The 22,937-nt window shown below is 42.5% G+C and overlaps 1 protein-coding gene across 2 annotated transcripts in view; it reads right to left on the reverse strand.

The window, feature by feature from the left end:
• PDCD6IP (programmed cell death 6 interacting protein) overlaps window positions 1-21,756 on the reverse strand; it is a 75,235-nt gene extending 53,479 nt beyond the window's left edge. For both annotated transcript variants that reach the window (XM_027040578.2, XM_027040577.2), the window contains exons 1-3: window positions 21,389-21,756; window positions 5,158-5,212; window positions 3,397-3,466 (exon numbers count right to left, since the gene is read on the reverse strand). In XM_027040578.2, coding sequence (XP_026896379.1) covers window positions 3,397-3,466; window positions 5,158-5,212; window positions 21,389-21,597 — 334 coding nt within the window. In that variant the 5' untranslated portion in view covers window positions 21,598-21,756. The remainder of the gene's footprint in view (window positions 1-3,396; window positions 3,467-5,157; window positions 5,213-21,388) is intronic.
• Between the last annotated feature and the right edge of the window lie 1,181 nt (window positions 21,757-22,937).

Genomic DNA, 22,937 nt, shown 5'->3' on the forward strand with positions numbered 1-22,937 from the left:
GAAGGCATTGTGCTAAGTGAAATAAATACGCAGATCTCAAAAGGCAAATTGAGGCATGCCTCATTTTACTGTGCTTCACTCTATTGCACTTCGCAGATAATTGCATTCTTTTACAAAATGAGAGGTAGTGGCAATTGCATCAATCAGCAAATCGATCAGCACCACTTTGTCCAACAGCATTTGCTCACTTTGCATCTCTGTGTGACATTTTGGTAATGCTCACAGGATTTAAACCTTTTTCATCATCATTATTATATATGTTATGGTGATCTGTGACCACTGATCACAAGTCCCTGAAAGCTCAGATGACAGCATTTTTTAGCAACAAAATTTTAAATTAGGTTATATACATTGTTTCTCACACAAAATGCTATTGCACACTTTGAACAGACTACAGTATACTATAAACATAACTTTCATATGCACTGAGAAACAGGACAAAGCTTTACACTTGAACAAAAATATACTTGCACTCTCGTTCTTAGTATCCTAAAATTACACAATATTCTAATGAGTGGGTAGCCCATGCTTTATTTAGCCAAGACATTACTGAAGGACATTTTTTTTTATTTTATTTTTTATTTTTTTAAATTTACATCCAAATTAGTTAGCATACAGTGCAACAATGATTTCAGGAGTAGATTCCTTACTGCCCCTTACCCATTTAGCCCATCCCCCCTCCCAGCACCCCTCCAGTAACCCTGTTTGTTCTCCATATTTGAGTCTCTTCTGTTTTGTCCCCCTCCTTGTTTTTATATTATTTTTGTTTCCCCTCCCTTATGTTCATCTGTTTTGCCTCTTAAAGTCCTCATATGAGTGAAGTCATGCGATTTTTGTCTTTCTCTAATTTCACTGAGCATAATACCCTCCAGTTCCATCCACGTAGCTGCAAATGACAAGATTTCATTCTTTTTGATCGCCGAGTAATAATCCACTGTATATAGACCACATCTTCTTTGTCCATTCATCCATCGATGGACATCTGGGCTCTTTCCATACTTTGGCTGTTGTGGATAGTGCTGCCATAAACATGGGGGTGCACGTGCCCCTTCGAAACAGCACACCTGGATCCCTTGGATAAATGCCCAGTAGTGCAACTGCTGGGTCGTAGGGTAGTTCTATTTTTAGCTGTTTGGCGAACCTCCATACTGTTTTCCAGAGGGGCTGCACCAGCTTGCATTCCCAACTGAAGGACATTTAATTCCCAATATCTGCTACCAGAGTGCCTTGATGAACTATGTCCTGCTCTATTTCTGTTAAGTCCTTTGCTTCCCACGCCTTTCAGGAAGAACCTATCTCCCTTAGGTACCTTCTAGTTCTGGCACCTGCTCCTTGTTCTCAGCCTACCAACGTGGCACTGCAAATGCCAAAGAAAAAGAAAAATCCTTTTCTTGACCTGGTCTCCCTCTCAGCATAATGCCTTGTCCTTAAACCCTTACTGAAAATCTTTTAAGATGAGCAATCCGCATTTGTGGTTCCCATCTCCTCACCTCTGGTCCACCCCTCAACCTGATGCAGGGGCATGCCCCTAGTGAAACTTCTTTCATTACCAAATCCACGGACTTCTCCGACTTTACGTGACTTACCTCTGCCACAACGATTCTGTCAGTGATGTTCCAACCTGGATAGATACTAAAATCACCTGGAGGAATTTTCAAGGATACTAATTCCAGTGGTCCACCCCGGAAATTCTTCCTATCACATCTGGCATTCTGTATCTTTACAGGTGTACCTTTCACATTTTCCTCAGGTAATTCTAACATGCGGCCAGGTTCAGGAACCACTGGACTATGTGACCTCGGAAACCCTTCTGGCACTCAATGCCATGCCTCTATTCTTCTCTGGTTCCTCTGAGATCTGAAAGCTTTTTCTCACCCTCATTCCCAGGAACCTGTTCCTGTTTCCTTTGAACGTTATTATCACCTAGCTCTGGCCTTCACACTTTTCCCAATCTACGGACTACCAGAGGAGATAGATTTATTATTATCATTTAATGATAACTGTTCCCAAATCTACATCTCTACCACTCTTGACTTTTAAATCTGTTTCCAAATGCAAAAAAAAAAAAAAAAAAAAAAAATTCTACCCAGACACAGCATACAAAAGTCAAACTCAACTTGCCTTTTGGAAGGAATACCCAACAAGTCAAACTGAGTTATAAATCTTAGAGTCAACCCTCAACTACTCCTCTTCCTTCTGAGAGACATTCGGCAGATCCAGTCAGTTTCAACTCCGAAACGTCGCTCAAATCCCCTCCTTCTCCTCTGACCCACACATACCACCCTCTCTCATCTCATCTGTCACCAGTCTCCTCACTGGTCTGTTTGTCTCTAGTACCTGGAGTCAGGCTTTCTGGCATCACATCCCACTTCACCAAATCCTTCCCTTATGACTTAGAAAGTCGCTTCATCTTTCTAAACAAGTGTGTTCAACTGGTAATAACAGTGCCTTTCTTCATTGGGCTTTTGGGGAATTCAGGAGGATAATATATGTGAAGCCCTTTCCACAGTGCCTAGGTGGAGTACTCAATAAATTCTAGCTATTAACACATAAGAGAGAAGAGTACACATGCATAGTATATTTGCACCTCTTCACAATCTGCTTTCCAATGTCTTCACCCTCCATAATCCTCAATTCAACCTATGGTTTCAAACCTTACAATAATTTTATTAATATGCATCATACATAATTTGTACCATATACTATGTGTTATATTATGTATTCTCTATAATGCACACGTACCACAAATAATGTGTTATGTGTACTTATTTACAATAAAATACATTCCTATTACTTACTGCAGCTAATATTTACTGCACACTCTCCTAAGGACTCTGCATGTATCCACCCATTTAATCCACACAAGAGCCCAAATGAGATAAACAGTATTTCACAGTACTGTTTATTCCCATTTCAAAAACAAGAAAATTAATGCACACAGTGGTTAACCTGCCAACCCGCCTTCATTCTCCCGACCTTTGGTTATAATGGTCTACCTGTAACATTATTTTTTAGCTGGGAAAACCAAATTCATCCTTCAGAGCTTAACCTGAACACAGCTTGCTTTCAACAAGCAGAATTCATGTCTTCCTCATTTACGGGCTCACTACTTTGTTCATATCCTCATAGACTATCCGTTATATTTTGGAATGATGAGTTGTTCTCCTAAACAGACTGAATACAACTGTCTCATTTGTTGTTATAACTAGGACAGTGTCTGGCAAGGCATAGGCTCTCTACAAGTATTTGGAAATTACATTAAAAGTTGAAATTTAAAAAAAAAATGTAAACATTTTTATTATTTACAAAAAGCTGTCAGGAGAGCAATTTTTAAAGCCTAAAATAATACGTGTTTAGCCCAAGTGTCTTACCATTTTTTAAAAAGTCATTACATACCCAATTTCACAGATCCTCCAAAAAGTGAACCTTTATCAAAAGCATCCTTCCAGGTAAATGTCAAGCAGATCTTGATAGAAAAAGAGCAAAGAGAAAATTATCTTACCTTCTTGCTTCTCATTAAATATTAGGTCTATTTTGAAGAAAAATCCACAGTGAGGAAAAGGACTAAAGCTTGTCAAAACATTATCTTCTGTAGGCAACTAACTCCTTTCCCTTTTCCTGGACCACAGAGTTTTCTTTTTTAAAAGTAAAATACTAGCACTATGATATTTCCAATGGTCATTCTGCCTCAGTAATTGTGCACATATTGTCCTCTCCAGAAAACACTATCTTACTCATCTTTACAACACACAATGGCGTGAACAGAACAGGCACTTAATAAATGATTGTCAAATAAGCCAAGAGAAGCAAAGGTTTCCTTGAATATAAAATTAAAAATTACTCCCTGATGACAAAAGGAGAAGGGTTACCTTTGGGGGAATGAGATAATATGTTATTTCTTGATTTGGGTTGTACTTACACATGTGTATTCGCTTTATAAAGATTCAAGCTATACACATGATATTAACTTTTGTACGTATGCTATACATAAATTAAAAGTTTACTTAATAAAAAAAAACTATTTCACTCTGATTCTAATATATTCCACATATAAAGGTTAAAAACAACTTACCTCTTTTAAATTATGTATTGCAATCCCATGCAAAAATTTTAACTCTGGATTAGAGAAATTTTCAATATACACAAAACTAGAGAGAGTAACAGAATGAACGCCATACAGCCATCACAGTTTTAGCCTTTTGAATGTCTGGATTCACCTACTCCCACTTTCCATGTCCCCTCCCAACCCTACACACATACTTTTTCCTCCTTGAGTATCTTAAAGCAAATTTCAACATATTACATCACCTGTAAAAACTTTACTACAAGAATGTTTAAAGCATTTTCCATAAACTACGTATTTTGAAACTTAAAATGTCACACAAATTGAAAACGTTTAACAAGTCTCTCAAACAAAACTGTGAGAAATCATCAGCATTTTTAGTATCTAGCCTTTAAAAGAAAGCAAATATTCTTGTAGTATAACATCTAATCAGAACAGCACTTGCAACTTTATATGCAAATATAATTTGTGACAATTTTTAAAACACAGACACTGAGACTAATACTTCAGTTTCCTTTTTTATTCTGTGTAACACAAAGGGAAGGACATCACAGACTATGTTAATCAGTCAACAGATCATATTGATATAAAATACAGGGGGAAAAAATGCAGTCCAATGCTCCACATAAACCCAAAAGTTACTAAGGAATGACATGAACAGGAACAGAATTCCAAGAGACTCTTCCAAAGATATAGATTCTCATCAGATGGGCTTACAAGCTTCTAATTTGTATCAAAAGGTCTTACAGAAAGATAAAATAGGGAAGAAGCACCATTTATTTTAAAAAGTGATACCATGGGGCGCCTGGGTGGCTTAGTCAGTTAAGCAGCCGGCTTCGGCTCAGGTCATGATCTCGTGGTCTGTGAGTTCGAGCCCCGCGTCAGGCTCTGTGCTGACCGCTCGGAGCCCGGAGACTGCTTCAGATTCTGTGTCTCCCTCTCTCTCTAGCCCTCCCCCATTTGCGCTCTGTCTCTGTCTTTCAAAAATTAACAAATGTTAAAAAAAAATTTTTTTTTAAATGATACCATGTGTCGGAAGAAATGGGTGTTTGCTATTATTATAACTTTAAAACAAATTAAAATTAATAACTTACCTGATTTTCAGAGAATGGGAATTTGGGTTCAATGGAACAAATTTGATCATAATATCTAAAAAAAGAAGAAAAAAAGGAAAATTTATAATTACCAAAGCTAAATATTATATACATTTACGTATACACAACTAGTTTATGAGTACACAAAAATTATTCACGCTTACTTTGAGCAGCCCACAAATCAAATTCAATCAGCCATTTTAAAGTTAATAAACACAATCTTTTAATGTGTAAATGAGAATGTGAAATGCATGCAATAAAAAAATTTGTGAACAAAAAACTCATACTCACCACTAAAGAAAAATACGTACCAAGTGTATTGGCTAAAAGGAAACTAACATCTGCCCAGAACCAAAGTATTTCTTAAAATACTACTTATTAAGGCAACTGTTTATATCCATTGAGCAAACTAACATCTCTGATAAACTGCTATTTAAAAACAGGTTTACTAACTTTCACATATCCTTGGACATCTCCACTTCTGCCCATCTCCACTGTCACACCCTTCATCAAAGCTTCCACCCTGCCCAGAAATACACTCACGATTATATGGTCAATTTCAACAAGGGAGGCAAGAATATGCAATGGGAAAAACGCAATCTCTTCAACAAATGGTGTTGGGAAAACTGGACAGCAACATGCAAAAGAATGAAACTGGACCACTTTCTTATACCACACACAAAAATAAACTCAAAATGGATTAAGGACCTAAATAAATGTGAGACCTGAAACCATAAAAATCCTAGAAGAGAGCACGGGCAGTAATTTAAGAAATTTACAAAACAGAATAACAGAATTTAAAAAACAAAATAAACGAGGGACGCCTGGGTGGCTCAGGTAAGTGTCCGACTTTGGCTCAGGTCATGATCTCACAGTTTGTGAGTTTGAGCCCCACAACGGGCTCTCTGCTGTCAGTGCAGAGCCTGCCCCAGATCCCCTGTCCCCCTCTATCTCTGCTCCTCCCCTGCTCACTCTGTCAAAAATAAACATGAAATAATAATAATAATAAATGAAAAAGAAAAAAAGAGACAAATCAAAAGGCACACTCTTAACTATAGAGAACAAACTGATGGTTACCAGAGGCGAAGTGGGTGAGAAAATGGGTGAAGTAGGTGAAGGGGATTAAAAAAGAGTACATTTAATTTTTTTTATTCTTATTTTAATTCCAGTTAACATACAGTGTTGTATTAGTTTGAGGCGTACAATATAGTGATTCACTAATTCTATACATCAGCCAGTGCTCATCACAAGTGCACTCCTTGATCCCCATCACCTGTTTCACCCACCCCCACATCCCCCCTCACCCCCGCCCCGTAACCATCAGTTTACTCTCTACAATTAAAAGTCTGTTTCTTGGGGCGCCTGGGTGGCGCAGTCGGTTAAGCGTCCGACTTCAGCCAGGTCACGATCTTGCGGTCCGGGAGTTCGAGCCCCGCGTCAGGCTCTGGGCTGATGGCTCGGAGCCTGGAGCCTGTTTCTGATTCTGTGTCTCCCTCTCTCTCTGCCCCTCCCCCATTCATGCTCTGTCTCTCTCTGTCCCAAAAATAAACGTTGAAAAAAAAAATTAAAAAAAAAAAGTCTGTTTCTTGGTTTCTTTTTTTTCCTTTGCTCATTTGTTTTCTTAAATTCCACACGAGTGAAATTACATGGTATCTGTCTTTCTTGGACTTCTTTCGTTTACCATTGTACTCTCTAGCTCCATCCATGTCATTGTAAATGGCAAGATTTCATTCTTCTGTATGGCTGGGCAATATACACACACACACACCACGTCTTTATCCACTCACCTATTGATGGACACTTGGACTGCTTCTGTAGTTTGGCCATTGTCAATTATGTTTAAACAAACAGAAAATGCATAGACCTTTTCAAATTAGTGTTTTACTTGGGTAAATACCCAGTAGTGGAATTACAGAATCATATGGTAGGTCTACCTTTAATTTTTTGAGGAACCTCCATATTGTCTTCCACAGTGGCTGCACCAGTTTGCATTCCCACCAACAGTGCACAAAGGTTTCCTTTTTCTCCACACCCTTGCCAATACCTGCCATTTCTTGTTTTTTATTTTAGCCATTCTGGCAGGTGTGAGGTGATATCCCATTGTGGTTTTGATTTGCATTTCCTTGATGATGAGTGATGTTGACCATCTTTCATGTATCTGTTGATCATCATGTCTTGTTTGGAAGAATGTTCGTGTCTTCTGCCCATCTTTTTTTTTTTTTTTTAATTTTTTTTTCGTTTATTTATTTATTTGGGACAGAGAGAGACAGAGCATGAACGGGGGAGGGGCAGAGAGAGAGGGAGACACAGAATCGGAAACAGGCTCCAGGCTCTGAGCCATCAGCCCAGAGCCTGATGCGGGGCTCGAACTCACGGACCGCGAGATCGTGACCTGACTGAAGTCGGACGCTTAACCGACTGCGCCACCCAGGCGCCCCTCTTCTGCCCATCTTTTAATTGGGTTATTTGTTTTGGGGTGTTGAGATTCAGAAGTTCTTTATACATTTGGATACTAACCCTTTATCAGATAGGTCATTTCCAAGTATCTTCTCCCATTCCATAAGTCGCCTTTTAGTTTTGTTGTCTCCTTCACTGTGTGGAACCTTTTTATTTAAGGTAGTCCCAATAGTTTATCCTTGCTTTTGTTTCCCTTGGTTCAGGAGACCTATCTAGACAAAAGCTGCCATGGCCAATGTCAGAGAAGTTACAGCTTGTGTTCTCTCCTAGGATTTTTATAATTTCAGGTCCACATTTAGGTCCTTAATCCATTTTGAGTTTATTTTTGTGTATAAGAAAGTGGTCCAGTTTTCCTAACACCATTTGTTGAAGAGACTTTTTCCCGTTATTCTTTTCTGTTTTGCCAAAGATTAATTGGTCATATGTAACTGCATGTTCATTTCTGGGTTTTCGATTCTGTTCTATTCATCTATGTGTCTATTTTTATGCCAGTACCATACTGTTTTGATCACTACGGTTTTGTAATATAACTTGAATTGTAATACTTCTAGCTTTGCTTTTCTTTTTCAAGATTGCTTTGGCTTTTTAGGGTCTTTTCTGGTTCCATACAAATTTTAGGATTATTTGTTCCAGTTCTATAAAAAATGCTGCTGGTATTTTGATAAGAACTGCATTAAATGTGTAGATTGCTTTGGGTAGTATAGATACTTTAACAATATTTACTCTTCTAATCCATGAACATGGAATGTCTCCATTTGTGTCATCTTTAATTTCTTTCATCAGTGTTTTACACTTTTCAGAGTACAGGTCTTTCACCTCTTTGGTTAGGTTTATTCCTAGGTATCTTACTATTTTTGGTGCAATTGTAAATGGGACTGCTTTCTTAATTTCTCTTTCTGCTGCTTCATTACTGGTGTATAGGAACGCAACAGATTTCTGTATGCTGATTTTGTATTCTGCAACTTTATTGGACTCGTTGATCCGTTCTAGCAGTTGTTTGATGGAGTCCTTCAGGCTTTCTATACATGGTATCATGTCACCCGCAAAGAGTTAAAAGTTTTACTTCTTCCTTACCAATTTGGATGCCTTCTGTATCTTTTTGTTGTCTGACTGCTGTGGCTAGGACTTCCAGTACTATGTTGAATAAAAGTGGTGAGAGTTGCCATCCTTGCTGTGTTCCTGACCTTAGGGGGAAAGTTCTCAGTTTTTCCCCACTGAGAGAACATTTATCTTGATAAGCACTGAGTAATGTACAAAAATGCTGAATCACTATATTGTACACTTGAAACTAATATAACACTGAATGTTAACTAAACTGGAATTAGATTAAAAAAACAAAAACAAAAAACTTCTACCCTCCCTTTAAAGTAGACTAATCACAAAGTCTCCTTGAGTCATTTGTCATTCTTCTCAGTCTACTCTCCACCCAGCAGCCAGAACAATCATCAAACAAGAAGCAATCTTCTCCCTCATCAGGCTGACCTTTGAGCTAACATGAGAGATTGGGGATATCCAAGGCAAAGCCTTCTAACTGGCCTCTCTAACCCTTCCTCCTTCTCTTATTACCTCCCCTCCCTTCCCCACCTTCTTCAGGGCTATCATTCCAATGACTGTTTCTGAGGCCAATCTTCCAGGGGGAGGGGCAACATGTGTGAGACCAAGTTTTTGGCTGACATGGCCACAGGTTTGGTTACAAACAACAAGATCTGAGCAATTAAGTAAACACAATGAAGATAATGGACACTAATTTCTAACTGTCAGAGAAAAGAGTTACAGAAAGAGAAATGGCTAGAATAAATTCTGTAGGTTTTGCTTGGAATTGGAGGTATCAGTGTGATTTTCTAATATGGTGGAGAAATCCAGGGGTGCCTGAGTGGCTCAGTTGGCTGGACGTCTGACTTCGGCTCAGGTCATGATCTCACGGTTCATGGGTTCGAGACCCACTGTCAGTGCAGAGCCTGCTTCGGGTCCTGTGTATCCCTCTGTCTCTGCCTCTCTACCCCTACCCTGCTGGCTCCCACACACTTTCCGTCTCTGTCTCTCTCTTTCTCAAAAATAAACTAAACAACAACAAAAATACACACACGTACACACACATGTATATACAGTGGAGAAATACAAAAACAGGTATAAATGTGTGTGTGAGTGTATTTCCTAAACATATATGCTCTGAGGGCCTAGAAGCAATAACACCTTGGTGGCATCAGCACATCTAGAGCCCAGATGAATAATTCTCTGCTTTAGGAGCCAACACTCCTTCAAGAAGTGACAGATTCCACGGCGGAGATGGAGAAAATTCAAGAATCAAACCTAAAACATCTTGCTATGTCAGATAGTCAAGGAAGTACTCAAAAAATGAGGCCGTGTCAAAAAGACGTAAGAACTAGCTTTAAGGGACTCCTGCTAGCCAAGTCCAGAAAAAATTAAACGAAATAAACAAATCGTAACCCATTGAGAAAAATAAGAACACCAATTTGAAGCAAATAAAATAAATAGATGAACAGGGAAAGCACTACCCTACTGCACAACGGCAGCTCGTAACACTAGAAGCTATAATAGAGTTGGAAAAATCACCACGGCACCTTTCAGAGTATCTGTTTCAGTTAAGATATATCAATGGATGCTAACACAAGAAAGTCTGATGGAAACAGGGTATTACAAAGATTCTCCCCACAAAGTACTTACTAATTTGTTCAACATACTCATCAACTGTAAGGTCAAGAAACCCGGCAGACATCATCTTGATCAAATCATGAAAGTTAAACACAGGGCACCAAACAACATCAAGTTCTTCCTGACATGCACAAAACCAAAAACAAAACCCAGCTGCACTTTGGTGGTACTGCTGCCCAAAAATGCATAAATCCTAAGAAAAAATAAGACGAACCCTTACCGAGGGACATTCTACAAAGTAAGCAGCTTATACTCTTTAAAGATGTCAAGGTTGTGAAAAACAAGGAGAAACTGAGGAACTGTTCCAGACGTAAGCAGACTAAAGAGCCAATTAAATGCCAAAGGATCCTGGATGAGATCCTGAGCCTGTAAAAATATCACTGGGACACTTAGCAAAATTTGAGTGCATTTTATGGGTTACACGGTAATATTCAATCAATGCTAACTTCCCAATTTTGAAAGCTGTACCGTGATCATGTAGAAGAATATTCTTGTACCTAAAACATTCTCGTAGTCTGAAAAAGAAAAAGAACTCTGAATTATTAAATGTTGAAACGCTTTACCTCATTCCTATCATACTTAAAATTTCATCCAAAATTTTTGACAAGGCCTGGCATTATCCAGCCATCATTCAACCTCTCCAGCCTCATCTGAGAATATTCACTACACGTCCTATTCATTAGTCTATGCTCTCTCCTGGCTCAGGGCCTCCACCAGTTTTTTTATCCCCCTCTGGACACTTTTCCTATCATGATTTCCCGCTTTTCTTATCTAGACTGATATACCATCAAAAAAGCCTTCCCTCATCCATTCGTTCATCCATTCATTCAAAAAATATACACTAAGAATTTACTATGTACCAAACACAGTTCTAGGACATAGAAATTCTGCGGTAAACAAACATTTAAAATTTTGAGCTCTTGTAGAGCTTTACTTGTAGAGGGGGAGACAAAATAGATAAGTAAAAATAGAGTACAGGGGACCGTAGTAAGTGCTATGGAGAAAAAAGTAAAAAGGATAAGGTGTTGTACAGGGTGAGAAGACTGTGGTCTTCAATCAGAACATGTGATAACTTGACTACACAGAAGAAATAAAACAATTTTGAAAACCACAGATAATAGAGAAGGTACGAAGGAGGTGACGTGATGAGGCCAGCAGGTAAGTGAGATAAAAGATCAGCAGTCGTGGGACAATCAAGTGCCAAAAACTGGGACGAGAGCATGCCCGAAGACACCCAGCCACGGCAAGGAGGCCAGTATGGTCACAGGGCCAGCACAGGAGAAGATGAAATCAAAGAAGTAACGATGTTCGGCGCAGAACCGTGAGACTTTCGGTTTCTACTGTTCGGAGGAAGAGGGGAAACCATCAGAGTCCGGACAGAAGAGTAACACGAGCTCATCTGTTTTCACAGTCACCGTCCACGCCGCCATGGGGAAGACGGACTTGCAGTTGTGCAAGAGCAAAGGAGAGAGGTCGGTCAGGAAGCTCTTACCGTAATCCAGGCAGGAGATGGGGGAGCGTAACTCGGCTGTTCCACAGTGGTGGCAGAACTGAGAAGGACGGTCAACCTCACTCCTGTTTTAAACCAGGAGTTTAAACTCTCCCTTTATAATCTCTTGAGCCTCTGAATTCGTCCTCCATAGAACTTGCCAGTTTGTAATATACCCACTTACGGAATTATGTATGGTATCTTTTTCCTCAAAGGATTCTAAGCTCCATGAGGGCAGAGAATGCGTCTGTTTGCTATTTAATTGCTAGCCCCAAATACGTCACTAAGCTGCAAATTTTTTAAAAGTAACCTTTTTTATCTCTGGAAAGTAAAACCCAAGATTCTCTGTTTTGTGAACCAACAGGAACTACCAAAGTGCAGCCCACAAGGAGACACCAGCCAGGTCCCAAGGGCTGGAGACAAAAGAAGGCAACAGCACGCAAGGCCCAGCAACAAGGCTGACACAGCAACTGTTTCTGAGAAGGGCTATTGTCGGCTTGGCCAAGCAAAAGGCAAAGTCAAGATAATACGCAGGTCTTGACACAACAAGAAGGAAAACTCCTGCCAGCCCTGTAAGCTTCTTCCCTGACCTGGGCCATCTCAGATGGAGGGCACTCGAGGTACACAGCCGCCCAACTGTCAGTAGCTAGATTCATTCTCCAAGGAAGAGTATCCGGTCTGGTTGAGAGGGCCCCAGGGGAGGGGGTGGGCAGTCACAACACAGTCACCTTCACTCTCTGCCTCAGTGACACCCAAGTTCCAGCACGCCCTCCTCTTCTCCCAGAAAGCCCAGCCACCTCAACTTGGGCAGCTGGCTCAGCTGCTGGAGACAAGCAATGTGCTGAGTCACCAACTCCCAGCCTGAGACTGTACATTCCCTGCCAAGTGTAGGTGGCCCCAGAGCTAACCCTGGGCGGCAGTGAGGTGCAGCCAGTGAATGGCCAGGGAGGCGGGCACTGGGAAGAAAGGGGACGATGGAAGAGAGGGGAGCACTCCAGTGCTGAGAGTTAAAGGGAAGATGGGATAGCGGGGAGCACGCCGGCTAGGTCTCCAAGGCGCACAGCCCCGACCCACTCAGAGTGGTGGCTATGAACGATACAAAAATAGGCAGCCGACCAGGCCTTGGTTTGCTGACTCCTCTGCAGTAAGCACGAAAGGAAGTAGTAGGAGATAAAGCTACTTCCTTCCCCTGCAAATGGATCGGCGGGGCGGGGCAGGGGGGGGGGGGGGGGAGGGGGCTAAACAGAATGTCCTGAATTGTTTATAGCTATCTCCATTCAAAGCTTTTGGGCTCGACTCTCAAAACTTAAGCCGTGTAGGGGAAAAAGTACATTCATATCATATATTGAAAGACCAGAAGCTATGCGATGGAATCCTCAAAGTAAGATAGCTGTCTCAGGACAGGTGATTAATTTAAAGTAAGAACTATGGGAGGACAGTCATTGGAAATAATATGTGACTCCTCTGGACTCAACCCCAACAGAAACCAACTAATGCTTTTTTTTCTTGTTTTCAACATTTATTTATTTTTGAGAGACAGAGAGAGTGCAAGCAGGAGAGGGTCAGAGAGAGAGAGAGAGAAGGGGAGACGCAGAATCCAAAGCAGGCTCTGAGCTGTCAGCACACGGCCCAATGTGGGGCTTGAGCCCATGAACCATGAGACCATGCATGACCTGAGACAAAGTCGAACGCTTAACCGACTGAGCCACCCAGGCGCTGCTCAACTAATGCTTTTCAAAGAAAGCAGCCATCGCTAACTGTAGTTACCACAGGCAAAATGCTACTTATTCCTACAATACGAAATACAACGAACTACTCCTTCTACATAATTCCATCACACTATCCCTTGTAATTCAGCCTAAATCTTAGGTCTCAAAATTCTCTACAGAGGGAACAAGGGCAGAAACAAGAAAATCTACCCACCTCTCTATCACTTAAATATGCTTTACTGTATCAGCAGATTCTAGCTTAGGATATACCTCTAACAAGTAGACCTCTGCTGCGAGTTTTCCACAAGTAGGAAGAAGGAAAGCCAGTATGCTACAAAGTTGGTGAAAGACAGACAGACAGACAGACAGAAAGAAAGAGCATTATGGGAAATAATGCTGCAAAGAATCCGTATGTACTTTTAATATTTTAGAAATAAGTAATGTTTTGGGGCGCCTGGGTGGCTCAGTCGGGTACGCGTCTGACTTCGGCTCAGGTCACGATCTCACGGTTTGTGAGTTCGAGCCCTGGGACAGGTTCTGGGCTGACAGCTCAGAGCCTGGAGCCTGCTTCAGATTCTGTGTCTCCCTCGCTCTCTGCCCCTCCCCTACTCACTTTCTGTCTCTCTCTCTCTCAAAAATAAATAAACATTTAAAAGAAAGAAAGAAAAAGAAAGAAAGAAAGAAAGAAAGAAAGAAAGAAAGAAAGAAAGAAAAGAAAGAAAGAAAGAAAGTTTTAATCAACTATAAAATTTCAAACATATTTAAGAGATATAATGTCACAGTGGGCATACCTCAAACTTGCAAGTCTGACAATCCTGAGTTTGAAACTCAAGTCCACCAACTCACACCTGTGTGACTGTGTGCACGTTATGAATAACCTCTCCAAACCCTTCCTGATGTCAGGTAATATCTCATTTAATCATGAGGAAAAAGATACCATACTAGATTCTTAGAACAGTGTTGATACATAGTACATGTGATACAAACGGTAGCTGCAGATCATTATTTTGCAACTATTCAGAACTGCCTTTATACGTTCTTCAGTATTTTATAAAACCCAGTCACCTACAGCAAATAACCAATAGCTCAATTTCTCAAATCTCATGGGGGAAAAAAAAAACCTAGGAAATGAATTCATTTCTTTGAACATACCAAAGACAGACTCGATTGGAAACTGTAGTTTTAAAGTTCAGGGGTGGGACAGGGCACCTGGGTGGCTCAGTCAGTTAAGCGTCCGACTTCTGCTCAGGGCATGATCTCACGCTTGGTGAGTTCAAGCCCCACGTCAGGCCCTGTGCTGACAGCTCAGACCCTAAAGCCTGCTTCAGACTGTGTCGCCCTCTCTCTCAGTCCCTCCTCCACTCACCTCTGTCTGTGTGTCTCTCTCTCAAAAAGTAAACACTAAAAAATAATTAAAAGAAAAAAGTTTAGGGGGAACACATGGAGATTGAGAACCAGTCCACACTAGCCAAAGTGACAGTGCAGTGCAAATTCTCATGACCTATACAGCTCCGGTCAGTACTTAGGGCTGTGCAACCCCCAACTGCCAATCAGAAAGAAAAACAAGAGAATGCAAAGAGTTGGACCGCATATTGGTCAGAGTTCATAGATCCTTCCAGAACCTTATTTCACACTTCTTTCTTCACCCAATTTATCACATGAAGACTCATTAATGAAGCATTGTGCAGCAGAGTATAGTAAAAACTAGTCAGGGAGTCAAGAGGTCTGGATCTTAGCTTAATTCTGCCACAGAGTCAACTGTTTGGGCTTAAACCTCCTGTGTGCAAAAGATTCTCCTTAAGGTTACACAGAATGAAGACTGTCCTGACAAGCTCTCTTATTTAGTAAACATTAGAAGTCAGAATACAGAAAAACAAATCGGATTTTAAATCTTCCTTTAAATTATGTTTATTCATCTATGCAGAATAAAATTACTGAGCCAAATCAAGGTCTGCCAAGTACAGATATTCCTTGAGACCAAGGGCCAACTATTACATATCTTTACTTCCTCCACACTATTTGAATAACAAATCTGTAGGAGTGTCATTAGTGCTAAAATTATCTTAATATCCTCACTCCCAAACCAACAATCAGAATGTTAGCAACAGTTGTGAAGTAAAGTGGAACAGCAACATCTTCTTTTCCTGATCTATAAAAAACATTAGTGCTTGAAAAAAATTCAGAAAGTATGAGACTAGTTCCATCAACTTTATTTACTACAAATGAAAACACTACCATAACGCAACAAACTAAACACTAACCCACAAGAGAATAACAAAGTTAGAATTTTTACAGAAATGTACATAAATGACTCAAGTTAGAAACAAAACTAATATTACAAACTATTTAAAAATAAATGCCAATGAAAATATTAATATCGAAACCAACTGATGCAGCCAAAGTAGACTGAGAAAAAGTATACACTCCTAAAATATATGTATGAGAAAAACAAAAATGATGAGAAACTAATCATTCAACACAAAAAGAAAGAGAAAACAAAAGCGAATGACAAAGGCAGTGAAGAAACCAAAAAACAAAAAAGAAATTAAGAAAACAGACTTGGTTTTAAAAAAAGAAAATGGTAGCTTCAAACCCTTAGCAAATCTGATCAAGGGGGGAATCACACATAATATATGCACATCAAGAGTATGGGGCGCCTGGGTGGCTCAGTCGGTTGCGCGTCCGACTTCGGCTCAGGTCATGATCTCACAGTCTGTGGGTTCGAGCCCTCCATCAGGCTCTGTGCTGACCGCTTGCTCAGAGCCTGGATCCTGCTTCAGATTCTGTGTGTCCGCTCTCTGCCCCTCCCCCGCTCACGCTTTGTCTCACTCTGTTTCTCAAAAATAAATAAAAATGTAAAAAAAAAATTTTTTAAAAAAATAAAAAAAGAGTAAGAAAAAATTGCAACTATCAATTATGAAAAAATATTTTGCAAGAACTTCCGTACGACAAAAGGTATCATAAACACAATTAAGAAATAAGACACAGACACATAATGGAAAAAGGATAAACAACCAGAAAATGTAAAAAAAAACTCCTAAAAATCAGTAAGGAAAAAAACAAGCAACCCAGAAAATGGGCAAAGAAAAAGAACAGGCCATTCACAGAAAAAGAAATTAAGTGACACCAGTAAATGTAAGATGCTCTACCTCAGAGAAATCAGGGCAATGCAGTGGAAAACAAGGTACTATCTCTCACCCATTGTTTAGCAAAAAGCAATAATTTAAGTTACTAACAGGGCGCCCAGTGGTTCAGTCAGTTGAGCATGTGACTCTTGATTTTGGCTCAGGTCATGATTCTAAGGTTGTGGGATTAAGCCCTACATCAGGCTCTGCGCTGAGCATGGAACCTGCTTAAGATATTTTCCCTCTCTCTCTCTCTCTCTCTCTCTCTCTGCCCCTCTCCCCCACTCGTGCTCTCTCTGTCTCTCTCTCCCTAAAAAATAAAAAAATAAAAATAATTAACCTGCAAGTATCAGCAAGAATGCAGAGGAATAAAAAACTCACACATAGGTGTTGATGGGAATGTAAATTAATAACAGTCAAGTTTTTTTTTTAAATGTTTATTTATTTTTGACAGAGAGAGAGAGAGAGAGAGAGCGCGCGCGAGCGAGCGCGCGCATGAGTGGGGCAGGGGCAGAGAGAGAGGGAAACAGAATCTGAAACAGGCTCCAGGCTCCAAGCTGTCAGCACAGAGCCTGATGCGGGGCTTGAACCCACGAACTGTGACATCATGATCTGAGCTGAAGTCAGACATTTAACCAACTGAGGCACCCAGGCGCCCTGGGAATGTAAATTAATAAAACCACTGTCGAGAGATGAAAATATAAACAACCCTCTCCCAGTTGACCGGAGATCTGAATCAACACCCTTCTCTGTTCCCTCCCAAAATTCCACTAAAAAAAAAGGAATAAAAAATCTTTAAGATGTCAATGCACAAGGACAAAGACAACGGGAAATGGCCCAATAGCATACAAGAGGTTTCAGGAAATTTTCTAAAATATGAGAAGTGAAGGAATGAAGCAGAGAGAGAAAGCTGAAACTCTAATTGCCTAGAGGAGAGGGAGCTAACAAAATAGAAGCCAAATCATGCCGGAGAAGCCAGAAAGGATCTAAATTGAGAAACAGGAGGCACCACTCAAAAAAGGAATCCAGTATGAGTCTGGAAAGAGAAGGTACGGTTGAAAATCTTTGAAAGAAACCATTAGGCTCCCAACTCCTCGACTGAGGAAAACGTTAAGGCTATCAAACACAGCTAAGCTGGGGGATCGAGCACAAGTAAGTGGGGAGGATGGGGACTGATAGGCCATGGTTGGGAGCGCTAAATGCCTGCATCATTCTCTCTCCTTCTTCCTTACTAACAGAACCCCACATTTCGGCTGGGTATATGGCTGCCCTTAATAAAACTTCCTTTTTCTATCCTACTCTTGTGTGATGTGGACACACGCTAAAAGCCAGTAACATGAGCAAGGTGCTAGGGGGCAGCTTCCAGGAAATATTCTGGAAACTGAGCCCTCTGCCTTTCTCCCGTCTTTCCCACGATCTGACACATGGGTATGACTCCTATCTGGGCCTTGAGAACAAAGACTCTAGGCTTTACAGAGCAGACGGCCGGAAGACGCCGGAGCCTGATGAACTTCACAGAAGCACTACACCAGCCTCAGATGACCAGAGCCGCCCATCTACCAACTCTTTACACAGGAATAAAATCATACTTTAACTCACTGATAACTTGAGATCTCCTACATGCAGCTGAATCCAACCCTAATACAGGTGTCACCCTAAACCAGATGACATAAAAGACTGCGTGTATGATTGCTGAAATCCCCAACCTCCGTTTCCCCTTGATCAAATTTCAGAAAGCTGAGGACCAGGCTTTTTCATGGAAGGAGACCAGAAGCTTTCTCTCTTTAAAAGAAAAAAACTGACTGCCACTAAAAGACACACACACTGAGATCTGAAGTTTCCCTCCTCCTCCTCGAGGTTCCTGAGTTCGAGCTCCATATTGGGCTCTGCACAGGCAGCATGGAGCCTGCTTGGGATTCTCTCTCTCCCTTGATCTCTGCCCCCTCCCCCACTTGCGCTGTCTCTACCAAAATAGATAAACTTTAAAAACAAACAAAGTAAGATATTCCAGGGACACCTGGCTGGCTCAGCTGGTAGAGCATGTGACTCTTGATCTCGGGGTCATGAGTTCAAGCCCCATGTTGAGTGTGGAGCCTACTTAAAAATAATAATAAAAATTTTTTTAAAAATAAAGATATTCTGCTGGCTTGATTGAATGAACATCTCACAACTGTTTGATTTTTACAGCATATATACCCAAGGAACTTTTATATACACCTCCATCATAAAATTTAATAGACAGTAGTATATATCTATTAGCCTATCCTAGCACACTAGAAGGGCAAGAAGTGAAAAAAATATAGTTGTTGAATGAAAGGGCTAGAAGAGAATAATATAGAGATGATTGATGAAACACGGTTAGTTTCAAAGACACGATCTCTGCAACGACCTTAGTACCTAGGAATAGTTCTCACATTTATGCCTAAAAAAATAAGGATTGAACAAATGAATGAAGTTTTAAAAGTTCACAGCAGAACTCTATCACAACCACTATCCACTACTCCCTCTTGTATGTTAGTCTTTTTTAAGTTTTTTTGCAAAACAGAGAGAGTAGAAACAGGGGAGGGGCAGAGAGAGAGGGAGAGAGAGAGAGAATCCCAAGCATCTGCACTGTCTGTGAGGAGCCCGATGCGGGGCTTCAACTCAGAAATCATGAGACCATGACCTGAACTGAAATCAACAGTTGGATGCTTAACTGACTGAGCCACCCAGGCCCCGCCTCTTGTCTGTTAGTCTTGAAATTGTGCACCAATTGCCTCTGAAAGCTCCAAGCTCCTTAAGAGCTGGGACCAAACAATCTATTTAACAAGACTGTTATCACAGTGTTTGTTACACCACATCCCTTGCTTTCTTAATACTACTAATGGAAAATCCTCACTAAATACTATTCTGGTCTACATAAAAATCACTTTGGAGGGGAACCTGGGTGGCTCAGTCGGTTAAGCACCTAACTCTTGGTTTCCACCCAGGTAATGATTTCACAGTGTGGGAGGAGATCAAGCCCTGAATTCAGGCTCTGATCTGACAGCACAGAGCCTGCCTGGGATTCTCTCTCTCCCCCTCTCTGCCCCTCCTCCCCCTCTCAAAACAAATGCCTTTTTTAAAAACTCGCTTTGCATTTTTTTTTAAGTAAGTTAGTTCTAAAAACAATGACTAAGAATTCCTAGGTTACCTTAACAAAAAGCTCACAATAAGTATCAAACTAATGATCTTGGCAACCCAACAGTCCTATCTTTAAAAATGATACTGAGCCACTGGGTGGCTCAGTCAGATAAGCATCCAATTCTACGTTGCGGCTCGAGTCATGATCTCACCGTTCCTAACTTTGAGCCCCGCATCTGGCTCTGCCACTGACAGTGCAGAGCCTGCTTGGGATTCTCTCTCTGTCTCTCTGTCTCTATCTCTCTCTTCCTCCCTGACTTGTGCTCGCTCAAAATAAACAAAAACAACAAAAAAAAAAGGACACCAAAGGGTCCTAATCTCTCTGGGCAATCTATTCAGTATCCTCCCTTGGAGGAACCAGCCCTCCCCCAGTCCCTATTACTACCACTTTGATCCATGTGGGATGGAAAAGTTATAGCAGAGAGTGACTCACACAAGGGCAAGCAAATTAGTACATTTCCACTCATAAGTGGGCAAGAGCCAACCCAATCAGAGGCCTCCCATGGACTTCGCCAGAGAGAAGGAGAAAAGCACTCTCTTATTTATGTATTACGGACCACTGTAATCACAGTAGAGCTGGGGGGGGGGGGGGGGGGGCGGGGGGCATGTCTCCCAATACAGAAACAAAATTCACCTAAAAGGGAATCGTCATGGATGCAAGATTCTTTAGGCTTAAGTGGTTCTTAAACCTAAAGAAGCACTATTCCTACACTTTTCAGATACCAGAACAAATAAGTAAACTAGTTTAACCAGGGCTTCTCCCTGCATCCTAATACAGCTGTGTCTGTCCGGTGAGACAAGGAGAATATGTTGCTGTTCAAAGGTAGGCAAAAGAACATTTTGAACCGCTAAGTTATATGAAAACGTTGTCATCCGATCCGAAAAAGTACCGCAAACGGAACCCTCATTAAATACAGCATGAGCTCCATAAGCATTTGTTAAGATAACAAATTCACTCCCTTGGGCGCCTACCTGCTCGGGGAAGAAAAAAAAAACAAAACTGATTTTCAACAACCTCTCGAGTTTAATTTCAAATAACCTCAGCTCCTAACCCTGAGAATTCTCCGCCGTGCGATTATAACGAACTCAAAAAGGTGGCTCAGGCCGAGTGACAATAACGCAGTCAGTCCTAGACGTCCGTCCCAGTGTCCCAATTCTCCCACTTCCCTCAAACAACTACGGTTATGAAATCCTAACCCGGCCCGGAAAGTTGCGCGGCGACGCAAAAATGGGGGGAAGGGCGGTGTCTCGGAGACCCCCAAAGAGTGGGGGCAATTACTCGTGGGAAAATGCGGCGAGAGCGCGCGGCGCGCGGGCAACCCCGTTCGCGCCGGGCATCCGAGGGCCCGAGTCCCAGCAGAGCCGGGGCCGGGGCCGGGGCCTGCGCGGGCGGGCGGGACGGACGGGAGGGCAGGGCGAGCGGCGGCCCGCGGGGCCGCTTCCAGCTCACCGAGGAGGAATGCGGGCCACACCTACGCGCCCGGCCCAGCCAGGGCGGGGCGGCCGGGCCGGGGCCGTGCGGGCGAGGGAGGGGCCCCGCACGGGCGGAGGGAGACGCGGGGGCGGCGGGCCACGGCCCACCTGCCCGCCGCCCCACCGCTCGCCTCCGGGCCCACCTCAGGAGCGTCTCGAGAGCGCCCTCGTGCTTGTCCAGCGGGCGGCCGAGCGCGGCGCGGCGCAGCTTGCTGAGCTCCTCCGCCGCGCGGCAGTACTGGGCCTGCTCCTCCCCGCCGCTCGGGTACGTCTGCTGGATGAACTTCACCAGCGGCTTGGCCAGGTCCACCTCCGAGGTCTTCTTCAGCTGGACCGAGATGAACGTCGCCATGGCGGGCACCTCGGCCGCGGTTCGGGCCACACAGGCCGCGCGGGACGCCGACGAGGGCCGAGGCGCGCGGACGACCCGGCTGGCGGACCGGCGGACCGACGAACCGACGGACGGGCTCTCCGCCCGAGCTGTGGGTCCGGCCACTTCCGGGAGCTCCCGCGCAGGCGCACTGGGGCGCGCCGCCCGCAGTCACGTGAGGCGGGCGGGGACGCGGCGCCGCGGCGCCGTGGGCCCGGGACGGGCCGGCGGCTCCCCGGGGGGGGGCTGGATTTTTCTTTCGCTAGTGGAAGCCTCTCCTTCCAGCGCGCTGCTTGCGGCGCCTTCACGGAAAAGCCACGATGCCTCCACTCGAACAACTTGTCGGTGAAGTGTTGTTACTGGCCCCTACGAGAGTCTGCGGCGACCTGTCCAAGACGTTGCAGCCTCGGGGTTGTTGTGACCTATGGTAGTTCACGCCACGCATTGCTATACACCAGGACTGAGGGCACAGTGAGCCTTATAGGCAAGGTCCCTGCCACGGTGCAATGCAACTTACAGGCAGGTAAGGACACAGAAACTAAGGTGTCCAGAGTATGGTAGGAAAAAACAGGGTGCTCGGAGCGTAGGGTATTAGGGTCCCTTGGAAGAACCTATTTAAACAAGACAATCAGAGTAGGCTTCTCCGGGGTCAACTTAAAACGACCTGCACTTTGAGATGTTGCTTGACATTAGAAGAGGGGAAGAGTGGCAAAGGAGAATCTCGCAGACCGATGGGGTTGCAAGTGCAAAGTCCCCAGGAAGCAAACACTTCCCTTGTTCGGGAAGTTGAAGTAAACTGGCAAAAACTTAAAAACCACACAGGGAATGGGATAAAATAAAGTTAGAAGAGTAAGCAAGCATCAGTCATTCAGAACCTTGTAGGCCAAGTTACAGAATTTGTATTATAGAATAAATGCCAAGGAAGCCATAAGTGGGATTTAGGCGATATCGACATGATACAGTTTACGTTTTAAAAAGGCCACCCTTTTTAATCTGATGTCGTATCTCTTGATGGGATGTAGCATGAAGTATACAATATCATCTATGATATATTCCAGGCAAAAATGTGTAACTTGAGTCTGTCAAGCCTTTGCACCTAACAAACAGCTTATTAGAAATACAGGGGGTACAGGAGCAAACTAAATGATCCATAGGAAGTAACCAAACATCCAAGAGGTGGAATATTCTGCAGGACAACCGGCTCCATCTCTTCAACGATGGATCGTTATGAAAAAAGCCACTGCTGTATGAAAAAACAAAAAAATTTAGGGTACATAAGAGCAGATTGAATCCTAGTACGAAGAGGCTCCCTACAAAATGCA

Source organism: Acinonyx jubatus, chromosome C2 (assembly GCF_027475565.1).
Source record: "Acinonyx jubatus isolate Ajub_Pintada_27869175 chromosome C2, VMU_Ajub_asm_v1.0, whole genome shotgun sequence".
Taxonomy (NCBI): Eukaryota; Metazoa; Chordata; class Mammalia; order Carnivora; family Felidae; genus Acinonyx; species Acinonyx jubatus.